Raw genomic sequence first — 24,359 nt, 5'->3', positions numbered from 1 at the left:
GTGCATATTACCGATGCAGAGGATGTCGTCGGGACGCGCGCGCGTCCCAAGCTCATTTCCATAACGGGTTAGGTACATATTACCGTACGTATGTACGTATCTATATGCGCGCTCGAGTTACGAATAGATGCATCACTCGGCGGATGCATCTTGCGAGAGTTACCTACCATTCGACGTGGTTTGACCTCGCATGACTCGACGGAAGCCTCTCGAAATCTAATGATACGTTGCGCATTAATTTCGAGAGAATCGTTGGTCATTATGAGGCAGCCTAGCGAAATATGATGACGTTATGTGAAGGCTATATTACGGATTTGACAAAAGCCGCGGCTCGCGGCAAATTCACGGTGTATTAATTCTTTGCGAATAAACGGATTTTTATTGTGATTGCCGAACCATTCATTTCGTTGCGAAAATGATTTTTGAACACATGAAATATAATTCTTTTAAATGATTGAGGTCCATTTAATAAATAAACGTAAAATTATGTTGTTGGAAAAATATGAACTTCAGTAATATTTTCTGATAGGAAATCGATATTTATTGTGTAATTGTTTTCATGTAATATGAATAATACTAAAAAAACATTATCTGATATTTTAACTCAGATATATTGTGAATTATTGTCGGGCGCACGGGCATGGCAAAAATGTCCCGATAAAAGTTCCGATACGATCTCGTCAATCTCGTCATGAATCTGACTATGGCCAAATTGCCGAATTGTCAGTTTGTCAAGTGGATAAATCGTACAGTTAGATAATATCGTCGAATGGACAAATTGGCTAACGTGTTGCGCTGGCAATAACAGGTTCGCTGAAATGTCGGAAAAATTGCCGGGAAAACTGGGTAAAATCAGCAAAATTGAGAATGAAATACAGGAAAGAGCCAGAGAAAATATCGAGGGTCTGCATGAATAGCGCATATAAAACATGATAGCGCATAACGTCGAACTTCTCTCGTACTAATAAAATGTAAAACGTCCCAGCGGAGCGCCCGGGGCGTTCCGCGGTCGGGGGAGCGGCGACAAAGTACGCTTATCAACCTTTAATAAAACGACCGTGTTGCATAATTCACGCACTAATTTATGCGGCAACTACTCTCCGCACCGTTAGTGGAAGCCCTGTGTTCCGCACCGGCGAGCATCGTCCGGTTCAATCGCCCGACGGGATCGCGGACCGGAGTACTTTCCAATTCGGCGATTATTTGGACGGGTCTGGGTCAAAGGTTTCGTTGTTTGCTTGCCAGTTTAGCTCGCCGGAGCCTTCGTAATCGCGTGTTTGCCGAGGGAGCCGGCGGACATGTAACTCCGGACACCTCCTGATTGGCAAACATGCATATTTTATCCGCGACGGCTCTCGCGTTCAGATAACGCATGTTGCCCCTATCAATTATTCGTCCTCCCCCTCCCCCCTTTCCTCTTTCGTGTTCAACTCTTCGGTCCCTTCCCCCTCCCCCTCTGAAATTCGACGCGGTTTTCTCTCTCTCTAATGGGGACGAGGTTTTAATTGAAATGTAATCCCAATTAAAACGAATCCGCAGTCCTCGACGCATGAGTGCGTGTAATCATGTTAGCGAAATGAAATGTCCACTCGAGCACGAGTATGCAACCGTCGCGGAGAGAACGAGCAGTTTTGCGAACGGTAATCGGGCCGTCGTGTCGTATCGTCCTGCTCATGCATGTGAATACGAGCAAGTATTCCCCCTCCCCCCCATAAATGTTGAATGTATATTCTATAATTTATGGTGCCCGATTGCTTCGAGTTTTATATGCAACTGATTCTTTAACGAAGCTCGCCCGCGTTGCACGCTGAAATAAAAACGTATAAAGTTAATATCATGACAAAAATAGTAGATAAAAAATTATTGTTACCAAATTACCCGCGAAATGAAAATGCTTGTTAACAAAGATTTTCTTTTTGCGAACATGGAAGGTAATTAATAAAGTAAATTAATAGAAATAATTGTGAAAGTTAATAACGGAGGCAACGAAGTGTTAAAATATTTTTAGGTGCCTATAAATATAAATATTTATTTATTATTGGATAAACATTAATTAGTTAAATAAGTAAGCTTTCTATTTTGTTTCATGAAATCAATTATTATAATCGGAATTTAGAGATTTGAATAATAATACTGTCCAACATCATTTTGCAACACGAAAAAATGTGAATAATTTCCAACATATTTTTGTTTGTTGAACGCGAATCCGTTGACAAAATTTGGCTGTCACAATTTTATTTACTGATTCGTGTGGAAAAATATTTAGTATGGAAAAATATGTCGAAAATTCACATTTATGTTTCAAAAAAAAGATCATTTTGATAGTATAATTAATAGACACATCGTTACTGACTTTCTCAATATATTTATTCAGTTTCTTTATCCATAACGACTTATCGTTTTATGCATTTCAAATATACAGTCTTATATCTGGCATGACTCGCATTGTCACGTATATACAATAATTTTCTCAAAATATTACGTAACAATTTCACGCGCGCCCTTAATCCCGAAATATATTCCCTTCTTTTTCTAAACACACGAGACGTTACATAGGATTTACGTTTCATCGATGTGCTACGCGATACCTTGATCGAGGCTGTGCGTATTCATCTGCCGCAAGTTCCAATCCATATCTCGATCCGTACACAGTAGAAAAAGACTATTTATTTGTATAATTGCAACATATGTTCCAGTAAATATCGATTCCAGATGTTCGAGAAGCTTAAATAACTCTATGAACTCAATTAAATGTACATATTGTCGAGCAGTTTTATTCGCAGGTAAATGTTTAACAAAGTGAACCTAATTTTCATGCAGGATGGAAAGTGCGAAACGCGATGCTGACAACTCGTTAACAAATTGCGTGTTAACGATGAGGTTTTATTCACTAATTACTTGCTATCATTTAATACTATTGCCTTATTTAAGCTATCTTTGTATTTAAACGTGCTGTTGCCCTTTCCAGCACCTTCGCGAATACTTTCTATATTTCACAGGCATCTGAAACTACTTTCGGATTTCCTGATCCAATCGTACGATCTGATAATCGAAACGAAGTTAATACTATATTTTTTATACACTTAAGTGTACAATGTATTCTCTGAAATGTAGTATAACGAATATTGAGGAGATATTCTCTCTATATAATTTATGACGAATAAAATATTACTAAAAAATTGCATAATGTCATGTAAAAAAAAAAACTTCTGAAATTTTAAAGTACATGCTGAAAGCTGTTATTAATAGCTTCTTACATTTTTTTTTATCATTTTGTTTCCTCATGTTGCAATTAATAAATATTATTGAATAAATTGGAACAAAAGAGAATTGCTTGCAAAAAAGCAGGAGTTTTTATAAGATGACTATTTCTGAAAAGTTGATAATAAATAAATTGTAAATTTAAAAATCATATATTTGATTTCTTATATAATACGATAATTACAAAATAAATATAAAGTATGTGTATAATATAGTATGTAAATGTGATCATCACTTATAATAACTTGAATTGAAATTTTAGCATTAAATTATTTTCTAATGCAATATAATAAAAGACGTATGAATTAAATTATTCGTAAAATCTTAAATTTAAAGTTAAAATTAGAAGAATGTGCCTAAAAATTAATAATTAAGTTGTAATCTTTTGTGTTAAGATCACGTTATCGTTCTCTATGCTATCACAGATGATTGGGGAAATATTCTAATAGGCTAAGATGCATTGGATCTCCGATGCATAATGCAAAAATTGTGCGACGACAGGGAATGAAATATAATGATTTTTCTGCATATTATAAGTTATAGAAGTACGCTCTTCTTATGGTCAAATAGGCAATTGGATATAGTTAAATGTCTTGAGAAGAAACATCCGAATCGTTGCAATAAAACAGAAAACTGTCTCGTGCAAATCTCTTACCGCAATTTATAAACTTCGTTTATGTATTGAGTTGAAAAGCCATTTGTGAGCAAGGATTTAAACTGTAACAGGTTCTTATCTATTCACGCTTAAGAAGCAGCTTGTCCAAGCAAACTGATTCTTAACATTGCGATAGTACAAATATTTCTTATTAGAAACATCTGAAAATACTACTTTTACTTTATATAAAAAGATTCTGCAGGACCTCGAAGTTATTTGCAACATACAATAGTTGAAGTTATATACAATCTTCACCTTGTTTATATCTAATTTGTAGTGCACAATTCTTAGAGTTATACGGGTCCATGTAATTACATTCTCGAAACATACAAAGAAATTAAATTTCATTTAGACAATTTATAAATTTTACATATGTTGTATATTATTTCTTATTAAAAAAAATTTTTTCACATTACAGGTAATCATTCGTCTCAAATGTACAATTTTATATATATTGCCTCGCAATATATATAGATATAAGAAGTACCTACAGTGATATGGTATAAGCAATAAGAAAGAAGAAGCAAGAGAGAAGGATATTTCATAAAATTTCTTTAATTAGATATTAATCTAAATTGAATATAGCGATCGATTTGGAAATCGTCTCGTAGGAAATTTTGGTATAGTTTAAAATTGGAGGGAATCGAAGGCATTTCATTGTAATATTTTAGCGATTGCAATGTGCGAGCGTTTCAAGTGCTATAGTGTTCCTTCAACATTATTGGTTTTTTTTTAACGACGAGTACGCCTGTATAAATACGAATATTCGGATAACTGTGAAGTGAACATTATCTTTTAATGATGGAATAAAGGATAGGAAGCGAGAAACGTGCGGCTGAATATGGGGATTGGATTTATCATTAATCTGCTTTGCCCGGATTTGCTATTTCGTAATCGCGTCAATAACGCACGACGTATTATTTCAGCAATATTCCCAAATTTAATTGCGTTCATGGAGATATTATTTCGCGCTTATCGCGATTACGATATAACCTGGCCTCCTGTATATTCATTTTTACATTATTTCTAATACAGCGTTCATATCTCCGTCAAAACAAGTTTGCATACCATTTAAAAGAAAGAGTTTACTCGTAATTTACAATTATCTGACCGAGCATTGAAAAACTTACACGACTTTATTTTATCTAATTGTTATCTTAAAGTTACATCCATGATTATTACTAATTAAGCTTATGTCGTATAATTTGTCTAATAGTGTCGAGCATAACGATTTAAGAATGTTTAGGCGACAATTTAGGCCCACTTTGTTAAATTCGGAAAATCGATAATACGGGACTCTTTGAAACGCACAAATACACGCTTCATTTTGCGTTGAAATAAGAAACTATCGAAACGATTGACTAGCGAACATAGATATCCCTTTTTGTAATGATGAACCAGCTTACGTGCGAACTTCCGTGTAGGACAAAAGCTTCGTCGCTTCGACAGTTAACTGAGCACTATGATTTTTTCATTTGGCCGAAGTCAGAGTTCTTCGGCGAATACAGACCTAACTTCAGTGTCAGTTCTTTGGGTTTCCTAATATTATTTCTAATGGGGAAAGGACTGAAGTTCGTCTTCGGACTCGGAATGGTGTCAGCATTTTCGTCGTCTTTGTTCGCGTTTTCTATGTTACCGAGACTCAGTGTCGATTTCTTGTAACAGTTCGATCCTTTATTAGTCAAATCTCCATACTCGACAATTATTCTGCTCGGAGATTCTGGATGCGAAACGGCAGGCTTTCTCGTTTCTTCCGTCAGATTTGGAGACAGTCTCGGAGTGTAATGATTTGGACTAGAAGAAAAATACTCATCTCTGTATTGACGATTGGGTGACAACACACTGTAATCGCGATGCCTCGTCGGTAAATACGAACTGATATTCGTTTCGGATTCCACCATTACATGCGATAACGTGCTTAAAGGCTTGTCGTAATCTGTACTTCTATGAGAATAATCCTTTGGCGATAAAGTACTGTATTTATGTAGACGACTGTCGCTACAATAATCGTCCAAACATTTTTCTTCATTGCTGATATATTTCGTCGGCGTAATCGCTTCGTTGTTACTCTTGCTGTAGTAAGCACTTCCTGTACTTAAGGAAACTGCCAATCTGTTATCCTGACTGGTCGCGCATTCGCCGCCGATCGGCCTTGGCAATTCCTCATCGTATCTCACGCGAAATTCCAAGGATTCCTTCGACAATATCGGACTTTTCAAATGTAGGTCGTAAGGATCGATAGAGAGCCTTGATTTGGGATCTGTGTATTCAAACGTATGATCGCTTGGTTTATCATAAGCAGTATAAGGACTATTTCTTGGAGATAGCCTATCCGGAATGTTGTAGCTCTTGTAAGATTCGTAAGTACTCTTCAATGGTGCGGTATCAAATTGGCTCGTTTTCGGGACGTATCTCGTCGTGGGTACTTCCGGATAAGTTGAAGTGTCCGAAATGTATGAAATAGGGGATAATCGTTTTGGTATTTCTAGACGCCTGTCTAGTTGCATTTGCACACACGATATTTTGTCGAGTTTCTCCAATTCTCTGTAGATGTCTATGTCGCTTTTGGGCGACATGCTCTGCTCGTATTTCAGCGTCGCGAATGGAAACTTTTCAGGCTGAGCTACAACTTCATGCGTAGGTTCCAAGTCGTTCCTGATTTCGATGGAATCATTGGAAGATTTGTAAGAAAATACATTCGTTGAAATGCTAGTAAGATCGAGACCTTCCGTCTCGCTTATGTTCTGGCTTGACGAACCTTTTTCTAAATTAATCATACTCGGCGGAGATTCCTCCTCATAGTTCGCTAGCAATTTAGAAAGCTCCTCGTTTATCTTGTGATCTATGAGCGCCTCCCGAGTGTCCAGGTAGTCGTTCGATATGATCTCGTCTACGTCTAAATGATCAATTTGTTCTGTATCGTCAATAAGAGACAGTTTTGTTAATTCTTCATTGATCTTTGCGTCGAATTCCGATACGCTAGTAGCGCTCATATTATCGAAGTCCTTGAAATTTATTCGTGCCAATTCTTCGTTTATTTCATGCTCGTTTAGGCCCATTTTTTCGAGAATCGGACTGAATATCTTAGAAATTTCTTCGTTTATCGGACTGATGGTGATCTCCTTGGATATTTCCTCCAAATCTGGCAGACGTTTCTTTGCCTGGCAAGCTAAAATCTTGTGCAATATGGCCGAATTTTCTTGAATAATTTTTAATGCCCGATCGCTACTTCTGCGTCCGTTGTCGCCTTTCTTTCGTGGTTTTACCTTTGTCCATACACCCACTTTCGATTCTCTACCGTCGTCTGTGTCGCTATTATTTTTATTACAAGCTATGCTCTTCAATATACTGTCGCTATTCTCATCGATGTTGATTTTAGGATGCACAACGTAAGACTTTCTATTTTCACTTGTTACATTTATGTCTGGGATTTCTAATCGCCGCTTTGAGAAGTTGCTCGCTGAATTGCTGAAAGTGTCCTGTCGTCTTGCCTCTAAGTTTTTCATGTCCTCCCAGATATCGCTCGATTTCTTCGTTAGCATATTAGTTTTAGGCGATCCATCGCTGAGAGCCTTTGCTTCTAGATGCTTCATATCTTCGAGAATATCGCTGCATCTCTTTTTCGCCATGGTCGTATTAAATTCATCTATCGAAGTCGAGGATTTTAAATCAGTACACCTTTTTTCCAGACTGCTCGAGCTCCTCTCAGTCAATCTCGATCGTTCTCTACGTCTGTAATTATAATTCAAATAGTGCTTGTCAAGCTTCTCGTGCGGCAATTGAGGCACCACATCCTTTTCAGATAATGGATCGTCCGCATTGTCATCAGCGAAGTCTTCACTTTTCCGATAGGACTCACCACCGATCGATTCATAAGAGCTCAAATCGGCTTTGCTCTTCTGTGTATAATTCACCTTCAATTCTGTATTCAACGCAAATTGCGGTCTGACATACAATTCGCTTCTCTCGGATATTCCTTCATTTTCCTTACTCTCAAGTGACTTTGTTGAAGGATCTAGTTTTGTCTGATACCCTGAGAACTTGGTCGAATCCTTTGAGCTGATCGATTTCGGATCGGGCGAGGTTTCGGTGCTGTCTATACTGCATCTTTGTTTGCCTGCACTGTACGGCGAAGGTGTTTTCTGATTAGGATTTGCGATAGGATAAAATGGCGAAGTCGCGCTGCTCAGGTCCATCGGCGAATCTGACACCAGATCCTGGTCTCGTTTTCCGTAGTTTGAGGTATATCTTATGGAGTTGGCACTTACTGGTGATTGCAGATCAGAACTGAATGACCTCTCGGAAGACTTAGCTTTGCCTGGGCTGCACGAATCGCTAGAACTGCTAATCACCAATTTCGGGCTTGTGTCGGATTTGTTCCTTAAAGAGTCTGTACTGATCGGGGTAGATGGGCTCGATTTTTCATACGATGTTTTTTTTGTGATCGGCCTCGAATCGTCGAGTGCGATATCCGAACTTACAGAATGAAGAACAAGAGTTTTAGAATCCGAGCTGATGGATGAGCAAGCCGATTTGTCTATTGTGAAGTCACGGGAGTCCGATCTGACTGGCGTCCTTGGACTCACCGTCAGACTAGAAGGCTTCGAATCGGGACCCATCGTCTCTCCTGAGCTGAACGACTTCGTACTTTCTGGAGATTTCGGACTTTTTTTCAAATTGGAATACAATTTTGTCTGTACTATGGGCTGCTTGTCGCTGAAAGCGTCTCTCTTCGAAGCCCTTTCAGGACTCGTCAGATTTTCCGTGCTTATCGCGACGTTATATATTTCGTGCGACAATTTCGTCAGTTTGTCATCCATTGTTACCGGGGAAATTGGAATGTGGCCTACAACGTATCTCTTGGAATAAAAAGATCGCGATTCTGACGCGACATCCGGAACTCTGCTATTCGCAAAATCCATGTCATTCGAATTATCATCACTTTTTGAATCCAAATAAACGTTATTGGAAAATCTTAAGGAGGATTCAAAGGGCTTGTCATTCGTGTCTAGAAGTGTGAGAAATTTATCGTAATTCTTATCTCTAGAGACACTCGTTTGTTCTTTGGAACTATCTCGTAGTATATTCGTAGTGGTTTCCATTATATCCATTTTAAGATCTATACTGTCTTTACTGCTAGCTCGGATGATTTCTTTTTTCTCTTCTAAATCTTTCAATCTATCTGTTCTGTGTATCAGGATATCATCTGTATTCTCAACGAGATTAGATTTAACGCTTAAATAATCGTAACTATTCACGTTCTTCGACGATCTTGGCGCTTCTTCACTCGATGTATAATCCTGCAACTTCGATTCCGTTTCTTTCGTTTGCGATCTCTCAACTGGATAATCACTTATCGATAGCTCGTCATTGTCGCGCGTGCTCGATATTTGAGGGACTGTCGTATTATTGTCATCTTCGGCCGAGAGTCTTCGTATTTGATCGGTTATCTTGGCGATCGAGATTTCGGAAAGGGATGGAGACTTGTCGCGTTCGATTCCGAAAGCTGTATCCGTCTGTGGCTCCTCCACGATCATTGTCGGCTCGTTTTTAATGTACGAACGCGCAGGTGTACTCGTCGAGGTCGACGAACCCTCGTAAGCATGCTTTTCATCGTCCGTCGCCATGACGTAAGAGTCGGACGCTGACGTGAGTTCCTCGCTATCGACGTCGCTCAAACGATCCGGCTCGTCGCACAGCTCCGTCGATGTGCTGTCACTGTCACTGTCAGCGGTACGCTGATCTCGGTTAGGTGACGTTACAGAAGACGTTTCTGGAGGTGACTGTAAAAATGCTGTTCCAAAAGCGTCTGCATCTGTAACATGCAAAATAGAAAATGTCAATAAATTGATTACACTGTTCTAAAACCGCGATTAATCTGAGAGACAAAGGTAACAATTGGTATCACAGATGATAATCGCTGGTCGATAAATGGATGCAATTCTAAAAATATATTATATCTACTGTAATTTATATACATTAATCTGGAATCGGAGGGAAACTATTCGCGCGCGTGATAGAAAGACGACTTGACTCGAGAAGATACAGAACCGGATGTTGAACCCTATCTGCCACACCTGCGTCAATACGCGTACTTGCTGATATCGAACGTGGAGCAAGTGGTCCTTTGTATTCTGGAGCATTGGAGGTTAGGCAATTGATAAGCGTTACCATCGCAAATTTTACCATCAGATGGAAATTCCATCTTATTCTCTGATGGTACGTTTATCGTGAGCAGATCAATACGATGTCGTATGTCCGACACAAAGTTTTCAGTGTAGATTTTGTAATACATATGTAATTTTATTTTTGTTTTCATAAGTTTCAATAAACATTATTTATATAAAAATATGTACAAAACATAAAAATATTTTTAAAAAATCGGTAATTATAACACATTTTTGTTATCAACAATATATTGCATTTATAATTTTGTGCACATATATAAAATACATAATATAATAATATATAGAAATATATGTATAATATATATTTCTAATATACTTTTTAAATAACATTTAATATCTTAATTATTTTTACATTTTATTGTTATTTATATCTGGCTAATATCTTGTACTTTATCTGATATTTTATACTTTTGTACATATTCAAAAATAACTTGTATATTCCACATACATTATTCCTGTCATAGAAATAGAAACCTTTTAAGCATCTCCATAATATTTTTGAATGTATATTTGTAGAAACTGCTCTTTATCAAATTATTTTTTTTTACAATTAAATGCACTTACCACCAGCGTCGCCGGCTCTTTGCTTTGGCCTTTTCGCGTCTTTCCAGTGAAGCGTGACACCTTGCCTATCCCTACGACTTTTCGGACTATGAAGGACTGCCGGCCGTAATTTCGATGTGGCAGTAGCAGGCGGTAAACTCAATGGTCGATTCTTTCCACTTACAAGGGCATTTTTACCCACTAACAGATGATTCATGGCTGTGGAAGTGGGCGGAGGTACCATGGTCTGACGCGCACACGCGGCTAGAATATAAGAAATCGGTTAGAGAATAAGAATAGTGCTTATATATATATTTTGCTGTTAGACGTTCCATCCTATTAAGGTGAATTGATAAATAGCCCTAATATAGATATACATGTGCACACGCGACCTTTGATGCAAATATCGATAAAAGAATCTTTGTGCTTTTGCTATATGAAATGCAATCTTTGTCTATCTTGCAATCGTTTTGCTATTGTGTTTTTCCTTAAAAATATTGATTAATAAAAAGATATTGTTACGTTATAATAAAGGACTTAGATCTTCTTTTTACGTATTTTTACAAAACGCTTACATTATTACAAAATAGTAATTAAAATATTTAACAGTTAGGTTTATCGCTAAAACTGACAAGTTATAGTAATAGAATATTGTATTAATTTATATTATTTAATATTGTATTAATTTATATTATTTAATATTGTATTAATTTATATTATTTTTATTATTATTAAATACCTTGTTTTTATGAGATTTGTAAATTTCTAATATATTGATTTTTAAATTCATTTTTTAATTTAGTTTTGGAAAGTTATTTCCTTTTGTATAAAAATGTCACGGTTCGAGTTTAAGGCGCATACCTATTGGACGTCATACAGATTTCATTCATCTATCAAGAAGATGTATGAAGCGGCTATTTCAAATTGGAATGTATCACGCTAAGTTGTAACTCTTGATTTTTACGTGATAGGTCATAATACTTCGAAAAGTCACGATCCTTATCGTATATTCTCGTCTGTACCGAAATATGACGATAGTATCCAATCGTAAACACAAACGTGAGTTTAGTTTCATTCATGAATATAAAATGAGCTAGCTTACGGTGGCAAGCAGAAGACGATAAGTATTATTACTAACGTATTGCTGCTCGTAAAGCTTTTATAACATGTGCTATCAAACCTATATACGTTTTTCGATTGTAAAGATACAACGCGAGGAGTGTGCAACTCAATTTTCATATAGTTCCAACGTTGTTGCGTGGTAACTTTCTAATAATTTTAAGCAATGTTGACAATAGAGAGATTATTATGGAATCTTTGAATATAATGTGCATATATTATATATTCGATAATTATAGATAAATTTATACCTTATAATAGCGATTGATCGTTTCCTATTCAATCTAATTTATTCAATGAACTTATATGGCGCGTTTATATTATAAATTAAAATATTCTACACACACAAACGTGATAAAATATTCTTTGAAATTTTGACTTAAATATCATTTTCATTAAAAATATTTTTTCTAGAATTTATATTTTTATATCTATTATTTCCTACAAAAATGCATTAGAGCTTAAATTTTTAGAACTATGCAATTATAGAACGCTTGTCATACTCATCCGTCATTACCAGAAAGTATTATATGTGCTTGCCGCTGTCGCTCCCGTAGTTTTGCATATTGCTGCTTCAGCGTACTAATATCTAAAGCAAGGCGTTCACGATCGCTACTGGGTGCCATCGCTTGTAACGCTCCTATTGTCGAAGGTAAACGATCTGAAATCGATTATTTTTTTAACGAATAGTAGATATTAGTATTTTTACAAATAGTAGATATTATTTTTAACGAATAGTCAATATGATATTTTGAACTTTCATGTTTCTTTCGCAAAACAAATTTTGCCATAATTAAAAATAATTAAAAATAATAATCTAATATACATAATGATATCTACAAAGCATCAAAAGTTTGATTTGTTGTCTTTGAAAATACAAATATGTCAAATATTCATTCGTCAAATTAGCTGAAAAATCCATTTTAAATACGATCGTAAAAAATGATATATTATAAAAAAGGGTAACTTTGACCCAAATTTTATATAACATGCTTAAACAGCCTGCATGTCCAGAATCAGGATACATAGAACTTTTAAACATCTTATTCCATTTTACGTTATTTTATAATAATATTATATTATAATTATACAAGTTGATATATTGATATTCGAAATTGAATTTGATTTGTAAAGCAACATTATGCCATTCACATCTTTATATAAAACATTAGCATAAAATCAGTCGTTCGAATGATGTCTTATCATGTTTTTTTTAAAACATTATTGAGATATTTATGAGATTCGTTTAAAAAAAGAATAATTACCTTTTTTTATACGTTGAGCCATACTGAACATGGCAGCCGCTACAGCTAATCTCTCATCCTCTTCTGTCTCGCTGTCATCATCATCACTCAGCTTGCGCGCCCACGGGGTGATGTTATATCGATGCTTCTCTCTTAAGCTCGTCACACCATGTAAGGGTCCCATGCTAACAATGTTCTGCCAAAATAATTCGCAAATAAACTATTCGTAATATCAGACATGTGTAGTGTTTGTAATAGATAATATAATCATAAAAGCAGAAAGACTTATCATGCAGAATCTTTCAGCTGAATTATATTTTCATTATGCTCTGTATAAGTGATTGTACTCAACCTTAATGAGATTGTTTGTATCGGTGAATTCTAGCATTTCTCTCGTAAGAACTCCCATTATACTATAAAATTCGTCCGCTGAGGTTACGGTCATTATGCGACTATAAACAATTAGATATTTTATTTGTTACATGTAATAAACAAAGAAATAATAAAATCGTAGTTTTATTACGTGAAAAAAATGTTAGTAAATTTAATTTAATTTAAAACTTACTCTGAAAGGCCTTCCCAGATAGCGAGTGCCGTTCTAAGGAGTACTTCATCACCTTCGAGAAATATCAGATCCCAGACACGAAGCACTGCTTCCTGCGGTAAACAGTGGCAGAAAAGTGTAAGGAACCATTGCATGGTGAACACATTCGTGAGCGGCGGTTCGTAGCTACTTCCTGAAAAACGACGTAATGTTATTTATCATAATAATCTACAATCAAGAAAAGTGAGAGTAAATGAAAGTAAATTAAGTTCAATTGTTTAGAATTATCGTTACTATCATAAATAAAAAAAGTATCATTCATTAATTTTAGTTTAACGAATTCTTTGTAAGTATAAATGTTTTACTTAAATTATATTAATAATATAATCTTGGTAACTTGAAAATATTTACATTTACATGAAAGAATTAAATGTTTATTATGCACGTCTCAATTTCCAGCTGTGCCATCGTAATATCTCATCGCCAAGCACGTCTCTGTATTTCTTACGCTTATTCCCTCAAGTTTTTATTTCATCAATTCTACTTACCCGTTGCTTTATCCTTCGCATCGCTCTGAAGCGCCTCGAGGTGTTTGGACAATTTCGGCAATCTCGAACGCAAAAGGTCCCGAAATACCGCCATATCCACAGAGAGGCCTCGCAAATTATCGGCGAAATAGCCCTCTGGTAGAACACCTTCTATTAAATATATCATCACCTTTACAGCCGAGGATTCCGCGCGGTCCATTACTTGCAAAACGAGAGCGGCCAGAACATTCAAACCCTGGCAGTAACCCACGGACTTGTTCCAGCGAGCGAAACCGAGTAATACTCGACGAAGCACCGCCTGATTGTCCCGGCCAGCAGCACCGCAGAACAGGCTGCAGCCTGTTCTGTGCAGATCCTGCGAATTGTAACAACTTTTACGTTGTTGAATTAGTTGAAAATTGCTTCGGTAACTTTCGAGCCTTGTCGAATCTGCAGCGTAATTACGCAGACCAGCGTAATTGCAGCTAACTTAATTTTTCATAATTTATCTTCACATTTATCTTAGCTTTCTCATTAACACGTTCCATGCCGCAGGGATCACCGGAACACGCTAGATTTTTCGTTCGGACAAAATTTGATATTTCAAAAAGGAATGATTTCATTTTATCGTTCTTTGAAAAAGAATAATAAAAAGAAACGTAGTTATAAAATATTTTTTTATGTCATAAATACACTATGATAATTGTGATACATAATTATGAAAGATGTAATTTAATATTGATATATTAGGCCTTCGTTTTATAATGATTTTTCTAATTTTTTTAATCATTGAAATACATGTTATTTAACAAATATATATGTAACAATCAGTTGACAAATATAGCAAACGCAAACAAAAATTCCGAGAATCACTAGTGACCTTTGCGACGTGAGGTCAAGTCATAAATTGGTCCGGCGCGGAATGTGTTAAATTTTCATAATACATGTAGCGCATGAAGATAATTAATATATCAAATTACCATTTAATAACAGTAAACGAGTGAACAAGGATTAAAAAGCGGTAAATGTCAATTTCTGTTGGAAAATTTTCATTAAAGCGTAATCTGCGTAGGCGAACATTAATTACAAAAGTAACCGGTGATTGTTAGTTATTTGTCGTTATAAGTTGTGATAAATGATCCGAGCATAATTGAGCGTAATTAATAATAATCAGGGCTAGGTCTATAAATTTATATGAAGTTGATATAATTTGACGCGATCAAATAGATCACGTATTAGATTGCAGTTTATTTTTAGAAGGGCTACTTGTTCTAATTATGCCTCGTGCTCGCCTTAATCCAAACCGTATTACGTAATAACGTTTAACTTCCTTCCTATCTTTAGTTTCCTTAGCTTATTCCTTTTAATCAGTTGAAACATTTATGAACTGCAGAGTTATGTTTATAACTTGATGTTTTCGTGCCAAGAATTTTAAAGCATATATCGAAATAAATGTGCCGTCATCTCTCTAAACGCTCCTTTCGGAGCTGCGCATCCAAAGATGTTCTCATTGAATTAACCGGGTCGCCCTTTATTTCGGAGATAGCTCGACAAACTGAGCATGTGTGTGTCGCGCAGACGTTATCATCAAGGTATACAAGAAGTCACATTGTTTACTGGAGGCTCTAGAGTATTTGAATAACTTTGGATATTCTTTGAATTCTTCTATTAAAAGGTATTTTGGAAATAAAAAAATAAAAATAAAATATAAAAACATTATTTAATAATGCAATAATTAATGTTAACGTTTGTTAAAACTCTACGAAAAAAACTTTTTATATACTGTAACACACGTAAAGAAAAAAAACATAATAGTTGCTATCATTGTGCCTTTTTATCTACGTATTACAGTATATATTATAAAATAGCAGCAATTATATAGATGGCAACTATACAAGTTTTATATGTAGAATTAATGTATACAATAATCGAATAATCCATTTTATAGTTATTGCAACTATGAAATTGTTTATTTAACTACATACATTAATTCAACATAATGTAAAACTTGTTGTCATCTATACTTATCATCACTGTTATTTCTGATTGCAGATGCAATCCTTTACGTTGAGTTACACGACAAATAGCGCTGGACAATTAGACACTTACCTTCACGATTTGTGTGCCGAGTTCATCGTCATCAGGATTACTCCACTCGTTGAAACAGATCTTCTCAGCCTGCTTCCAGTCTACGCCGCGTTGATCCAGATGACGTTCCGCCAACGTTAGCCACAACTGCAGAAGAATATCAATTCGTTTCTTGTATACTTCAGTTATGAATTCTTTGAATTTTTTATATCTTCCATGCTGTGCACTTTCATGAATAATTCATTATCTAAAAGCAAATCGTGAGGCACTCACTCTTTTTCGAAATTCCGGTGGTATCCCTCCTTGTAATTTGGCAACCATTTTCATCGCGTCTAGCCATTGTATGAAACCACTTTCTCCCGGTTGCGGAGTCAAACTGAACCTCATTTTTGTATCTTCGACTGAAATTTAGAGAAAAAATCATAAAACATTTTACTATAAAATAATCTACTTTCAGAAAAAAAAAACACAAACACACTTAACTAATAAGCTAGCATTTCATAAACTGCAACTCTCTTGCAGTTTATGAAATTCTATCTTATTAGCTAAGTACGTCAGTATATCAATTACGATATACATGTATAAATCACAGAGAAACCACTATATTGCCTTATAACGACAGAGTAAAAGTAAATATTTATTTAAATCGAACCAATAATTACAAAAGCTTGATTGACATAAATGCGTGAATACTCTAGTGTTTGATTTGAAATGGTAATTTGTATATTTTACTCGGAGTTACGATAACCGTCCTGTTCGATTCGATACAAGTGACTAAGAAAGTCGCGAAGTAAAGCAATCTCGATCGCCTTTAACATTTAGTAGAAGGGTCGTTGCATGATCGTTTCTATGACGTCACTGAAGAATTGCTAGTTTGAGTAGAAATAATTCTACAAAAATTCTTAGGGTAGTAAATGACACGCATCCACGCGTTTATATCGCATATTAACCAGCACATATTAATGAAACATGCATTGAAAACATTCAATTTCCATATGAACGAATCAGTGCAATAGCAATATTGTCTGTTGTCTCACAGTGTCTACGAATGAATGAATGTAAATTGATGATGATGGAATTCTATTAATGGCTGAGTGAACTATGCCAGCCGCACGCGGTGATGTGTGAAATCGATATTATTCCTGCTTTTATAACAATCTGTATTTTGTCTTGTAATATTGTTGTATGTGTTGAACGTGTTTTGTTAGAACCCCCACACGTATATTACATTTTATATTGTTTATTGTTTTGCCGTATTTTTCTGAAATTTGGACGAAATAGCAAACAAAATGTTTGCTGTACGCTACTGGAGTAAAATAAACTAGCGCTCTCTTTTCTACTCTTTAAATTAATTCAAAAATTGCTCTTAATATTTTTACGACAAGTCCGATTTAATAACGCAATTCACAGTTTTAAGTGGCTTGTTAATCATACATATAAGGACATTAGTCAATATAAATTTTACGGCTACAGCGAATAACAATTCTTATCAAATTAGCCACAAATTAACGCGCCATGCATTAAATTTTATAAATATTACGGTGTTGATAAACATACAACACTTAACTTTAAATGTAAATTGTATCTTGTATGGAAATTGTGATAAATGCAATTACTATCGCTACTAGTTCAATTCGATATGCTTTATAAGCGAATTAGCAGATATTTATCCCATTCTATTATATCTTACAATATAAATTTGAGGAAAAGTAATATCTATGATTAAATAATTGAGGAGTAGACTTTCAAAATGCGTTTTATCTAAAATTTCATTTTTTTAAGTTAGAGGTGACTTAGTGTTCAATGTCGAAAAACTCATATTAAAAGCTCTGAGATGTTCAGAGAGCATTTTTTCATCATTAATTTATATGCTGAAAAAAATATAGACATTTCAACATAGACATTTCAAAGTGCATTATGTTTTTTAACTAGAGACAAACAAAATGCATTTATTTAACATTTTTAGCAATTGTTTAGCAATTTTGTTTAACATTTTACGTTCTATTGATTGGTATAATGTTATTTTCTGTGAGATACGTAATTTTCTTGTATGTCTAGTTTCTTTCTTTCCCGTTTTCTGAAAATTACAAATTTTGGACAAAACGCATCTTGTCTGTTCCTTAATTGTTGATGTAGGTATGGCTTTAAATTTACAAATTTACATTAGAGAAATAATATCTATAGTTAAATAATTGCTAATAAAGATATAGGCTTCAATTTTACAACTTTATATTATGTGTATTAATGACAAGAATTTATGTGAAACGTGATGTTACTATCTTCTCATGTTTTATGAAACTTCCCTTTCATCCAAAAAAGAAATTATTTTTCGTTAGATTTCCGTAACAGCAACATGGAATAAGAGTATAAGCTCATTTAATCATTCAATTACTTTACATTTTATTTCGTACTTAGAAATAAAAAGGCTTAACTACGTCGTCTTTAGTGGCTGTAAACAAAGCATGTCGGAAATGTATGTGATGCTCTTAACTTGCATTAAGTTAACGTTGCAATACTTAGATGTATCGTAGTCTATGCTCCCCTGCAGCAGTATTTAACAGAATTTAATTTACGAGCATCTAGCTCACACATAGTCTGTACGTGTGTACGAACGTGTGGCTTCACAAGGCTGATTACGTTGTGCGCGTGCAGCATGACAGGACATTAGCATGCGAGATAGATTTACAGAAACTGCCGCTTCACCTTCCAGCTCTTCGTATCTTGGGGCAGAGCCGGTAGCACCGGACGCGAGGTTTTTGAGGGAATTGAAAAATCCGTTCATCCTCCAATTAGAAGCGCCACTCTCTCTTCTTCATCGTTTCGCTTTCATCTCTCACGTCTTTTATTATGTCGCGCGTACGCTGCTCTCAACCGTTCTCGTGATTCATGATCGGCTGTGCCTCGGTTTATTCTCGCGGGATTCTTTTTATTCGTAATGGATCGCGTTGTTCCTCTCGAATACACGATGTTTTTACTGTGACTCTGAAAAGTCGGTCGATCCGTTAACTTAGAATGCTAAGTTCTGAACTCATCTGTGCAAAACTATCATGATCGTATTTTAAAAAACTCAAATTTTATTGGTATTAACGTGATTTCATAATACGGATCTCTTATGTTATAGACAGCGATTTGATATAAATATGATTTTGTAATAATGCGAAAACACTATACACATAATACATTATATCATGATCTATTAATATATCTCATGGTCTATTAATAAGTAATTTTAACTTTATTATTACAATCAAAGTACGGTTACTTCTTTTCTCACTCACGTAACATTATATTAATGAAGCGTAAGTGTGTGTTCTTTGACTTTTATGAAGTAACATTTGATTCACTAGAAATCCAACAAAACATTATTCTTCATTCTTTCCGTGCCATATGTATAGCTGTACCACCTGTTACAAGCATCAAAATGTAGATACCCATGCATTGCAATACACGTGTAATATATACATACATAAATATCTATAGACTGTAAAAGATTGCTTCTTAAGATGTCATCATTTGGGGCATCGAGTACATTTATTGATTACATTGCATTAAGATTACATATTTATTGATTACATTGCATTAAGATATAATTTAACACATTTTAATTGACGTTTCCGTTGACGTAATGCAGAAAATCCCGTTCTAGCTTATCCACAGTAAAATGCAGATAATGATTGATAAGAATGACCAAACTGATAACAAAATCGATTTTTACTTCAGCGGCCGATGAAACCGATAAAATGCTCGAGCAGTTAATCCGATCGCGACTGGTTACAATGCAATTAAGAAGATACACACAGCACTTATCGTTTCTCCATTTAACGTTATATTTATGCCTTTCATTCAATTATTCCTTTTCAAATCAAGCATTACATCAGATTGTTAGGTCATTCATTTTTGATATGTCGGGTTTCATGAAACTAGAATTAATTAAAAAATAACAAGAGTTTGCGAGATGAATGTTAAATTAAGGAACGTTAGGTTTTTTTATCAGACTTGCGATTTTATTCTCGACAAGAACAATCTACTTGTGCGTGCAATATAAGTGGGAGAACGAGACTCATAGGTTATTTAAATCAGTCACAATTGTCGTGACCGCATAAATTTTACTCGTTGCGGTTTCTGCTTCGTTAAAAATGGTTTCAAAATAATGGATATTAAAACGATAAATCCAGCAATTAGAATAAAAAATGCGCTAAAACCGAGTACAAGTGCAATTTGAATTATGATGATGTTACTAATTATTCTTTATGGTTCTAAAAAGCTATTACTAATTATTCTTTATGGTTCTAAAAAGCTATTATTAATCGAAGACAATGCGAGCGACGAACTCTGAGGAATTTTTAATCTCATCTATATAATATATAATTTGCCTTCGAAAATCTGAAAAGATGCACTTGATTGACTACGACTTTCTATAATTTCTACCTCCTGATATTTTTCAATGAAATATTAAAGATTCCATGAATCTTATGAATGATTTATATGAATCAAAATATGATCGAATACTTTACTAAAAATATGTAAAGCAAATTGGAACTTGAAGAAAAATCAATATACTTTTAAATAAAATAAACCGGCATGCTAATTTCAATTGGGTAACACACACATACACTTTCATTGCAGTCTGCAATTTGCAGAAGAAAATAATTTACAAATATTAGAGAATAAATAAAGCTATTAAATAGTGTTTTCTACATTTTTACATTTTATTAAAGATATTTCAATTTTAAACGTTTTATGGCTGTTCTACAATGTACTTTTTGTTTCCTGTTTCTTGCTGTTTCTTGATCAAAAAGGCAAGAGACAAACAGCAAGAAACAGGAAACAAAAAGCACATTGTAGAACAGCCATAAGTATTATAAATCCAAACACGCGTAGTGTTTTATTTATTGAAAAAGTTTAAAACTAAATCATTTAAGTTAAGTATTTAAAAAACGCAGACAAGAATAACGCATTTTAATATCTTAAAATTAACCACTTTTTTATGAGTAAACGTAGAAAGAAATTATACTTTTCGAATAAAATTGAATTCTAATTAATTTAAAATATGTTATGTTCGCTCTCTTTTGTTCTTTTACTACTCTATTCACTTATGTCATTATTTTCTTTTCCTTTGTCTTTTCAAAGCTTTATGTAGGCTGTCCTAGAAATCACGCTAACAATTCCGTCGTTTATACGAAAGGAATGGAGCCAATATACGACGCATATTTTTTCCCATTAAACGCACGCGTTTGCGAAGCAACTGAGATTTAAATGTGCACTCCGCCATTCACAGTATACCAATCACAATTTGGACCATCGACGATAGCCGAAACTCATACTTACTCGCGAGGGATGATATTAAACAAACGCAGTACTTTGACACTTCGACGGAATGAGAGTAGCGTGTCATCGGATCGTACCATCTTTATGTCGAGACTCGACAGCGCGCTGTCGGGCAATCGTTGTCGTCGTCGTTGATTATGCAGCGCGACACATCAATGCACATCGGTATATTGTGAAGCACGGATGCACCACAAGCGAACGACCTCGACATGCATGTCCGTCATGCGACACGATTTTGAGGAAACCATTCAGAAACGCGAACGCGCACTTCATGTAAGTGGAGGAGATCGTCGACACTGTGCTCTCGATTGTCCGGAAATTCCGCGACGTCGGCGTCGCGACGACGACGCTCCGACAGCTGTCCGAAGCACCTGGAGGAGCGTCTTCATACGACGAGTACGCCGAGTCAGCTGAACGATAATGGATAGGGTAACTTGCGCGCGCGCAAAACCCCGCAATATAACGATGGCGAGGGGGTTGCCACGAGGGGCGGCTGCCTCCTCGTGGAATCTTGCAGTAGGCACTATCGTCGTTCTTCCACGAGTCGTCGTTTCCAACCCCGTGGTAGCCGTAGTGATTCTACGTGCTGCCACTCCCGTTACAACGCATGCGCTTAATATACAGTTTCTCATTTTGTATTGTTCCACCCCTGTATATTTAATCGTTTCAGAAAGAATATGCTCGAAATTGCCGCTCTATACAATTGAATTTGAGTGAATTTTCCATATCCTAAAAATTTGTCGAAAAAATCTTTCTCTAAATTTATATAATTGTGACTCAATTATAAGACTATAAAGCAATCCTTTGACATTGTAGAATTACCGTTTCAATACTTTTTTCTATATTTATGTAAGATTGCATAATCATCCCACGAATATTATTATGATACATAAAAATTAGGCAAGTCTTTGGATTAATTAACGTATAACGTTAAATGTTAAAATATTGAATTTGATTAAATCGAATTACCGTTCAAGCGAATTACCGTAAAAGCGTTTGCAAAATACTTTTGTAATATCTAAATGTTATACTCTCTCAATTTGTTAGAGTGAATTGTCACTTTAAAAAGTCACTCTAAAAAGAAATCTCATTCTTGAAGATTAAAAATTGAACCACTCTTTTTCAAAACTGGTTTAATTTTCACTCTTTAGAATGAAATTCCAAAGAATTTAGAGACTATATCTTTATCTAGTATTTTTACTAATATTTTTATTAGGAAAATATACTTCTTGTAAATGATTTATTTTTTTGTGGTATTATTGATATAATAATCGATAATTATAATAATAACAAATGAGAAAGATTTATATTTTGAATGCCTGCGACTCTTCAAACTCAGTTGAAGAATCTCACTTTAAGTAAAAAGAGCTTAATCTTTGACATCTTAAGGATAGTAAATATCGGCATACGATATAGCTGGTTACGGGCTGTTAAATTTTTATCACGTTGAATAGTTCATTCGTGAAAGGATTAACGGCTACAAGCCTCGATTAAATGAAGCAGCGTGACGCGACTTTATCTAATGTGTCATTCTGTACGAAGAGAGATTATATTACATCAAGCGAACATGGAGATTAAATTCTTAATAATGTTAATTATTATAGAAACATCGTTAATGTCTTTTGTTATATCAAGCAACGCCAAGTGCATAAAAATACAAAACGAGCCGCTGACCGTTTGACGTGTGAACGTCATTGCGTATATGTTCGTGCTGTTGCTAAATTCATGCCGACTATCACTAGTCACTAGTCATTTATATAATAAAAGTGTTTCTAGACTTTTGATTGTGGTTTTATTTTTTGAGTAATTTTAATCTAAAATTTGTTGATGTCTCAAAACTCGAGATAAAACTAGTGACTAGTGATAACGTCGCGAATTGGCAACGGCATGAACATATATGCAATCGTATCATTATCGAGATATAACGTTATCGATATCTTTCGATTGCGACCAATCCGAATAAAATGAGAGCAACCGACACCGAGATCTGAAGATCGAGTCCCGAAAAGAGATTATTTCAGATTTCCAGATTTTTTCAGTTGTACGTGTGACACATACATATAAAGCGGTTTGTCCATTAAGCTGCCTTTCACGATGTCTTCATTCGATTAATATTATATTAAACTTAGCAATATAAGTGAACACTAAGGCTCCTGAGTAGTCGCGGCGGCCATGTTGGAATCGTAACGTCAGAAGCGAGGAATGACACGTTAATTTATGTTGCAAGCCATTTGTAAATAAAGACAATTTGGATAAATCTAAATGACGAGATTGCTTTAAAATACCTGTAAAAATGGGCAGAAACTTTCCTTTTCTCCCTTAATAGTCAGTAAATGGTCGTAAAAGGCAGGTAAACTGAGCCTAATTTAAATGAATGAAATGTACGCTTTTACATATAAAATTTCAGGATAACTATAGTTTTTATCCATTTTTAGGACTTTCATAAATACGAGACATTTTCACAATTAAGCAAATAATAACGAAATGGCATGCAGCACAAATTTCGTCGTCAAAACGTCACTTTTCCACGCCTATAAGTTCAGCCATTTATCGTGGCGAGGCGCTGTAACACATACACAAGCACGAACCCATGTACATGTGCTCGCTTTCGGCGCGCCGAGAGCACATGTACATGAGCTCGTGCTTGTGTGTGTGGCTACGATTTCGCCACATTTCTCCAGGCCACCGACTGATTTCGAATCGCATGCTGACTATTTAGGAGCCTTAATGTACATACATATGTAATAATTATGTATCAATATATATGTGATAAACAGAAATAGAATGAGAGAGGGGGAGGGGGGAGAGAGATAAAGGGAGAGGGGGGAGGAGGGAAGGAGAAAGGGAGAGAGAGGGGGAGGG

The 24,359-nt window shown here is 35.3% G+C and overlaps 1 protein-coding gene across 1 annotated transcript in view; it reads right to left on the bottom strand.

The window, feature by feature from the left end:
• Window positions 1-4,523: 4,523 nt before the first annotated feature.
• The window catches only part of LOC108761554 (uncharacterized), a 28,811-nt gene continuing 8,975 nt past the window's right edge, over window positions 4,524-24,359 (bottom strand). The window contains exons 4-12 of the mRNA XM_018508163.1: window positions 16,443-16,570; window positions 16,191-16,316; window positions 14,103-14,457; window positions 13,576-13,747; window positions 13,363-13,462; window positions 13,032-13,206; window positions 12,284-12,427; window positions 10,669-10,911; window positions 4,524-9,731 (exon numbers count right to left, since the gene is read on the bottom strand). Coding sequence (XP_018363665.1) covers window positions 5,377-9,731; window positions 10,669-10,911; window positions 12,284-12,427; window positions 13,032-13,206; window positions 13,363-13,462; window positions 13,576-13,747; window positions 14,103-14,457; window positions 16,191-16,316; window positions 16,443-16,570 — 5,798 coding nt within the window. The 3' untranslated portion in view covers window positions 4,524-5,376. The remainder of the gene's footprint in view (window positions 9,732-10,668; window positions 10,912-12,283; window positions 12,428-13,031; window positions 13,207-13,362; window positions 13,463-13,575; window positions 13,748-14,102; window positions 14,458-16,190; window positions 16,317-16,442; window positions 16,571-24,359) is intronic.

Source organism: Trachymyrmex cornetzi, unplaced genomic scaffold (genome assembly GCF_001594075.2).
Source record: "Trachymyrmex cornetzi isolate Tcor2-1 unplaced genomic scaffold, Tcor1.1 scaffold25, whole genome shotgun sequence".
Taxonomy (NCBI): domain Eukaryota; kingdom Metazoa; phylum Arthropoda; class Insecta; order Hymenoptera; family Formicidae; genus Trachymyrmex; species Trachymyrmex cornetzi.
Note: the sequence above shows the minus strand (reverse complement) of the source record. Positions and strands in the feature narration are given on the sequence as shown.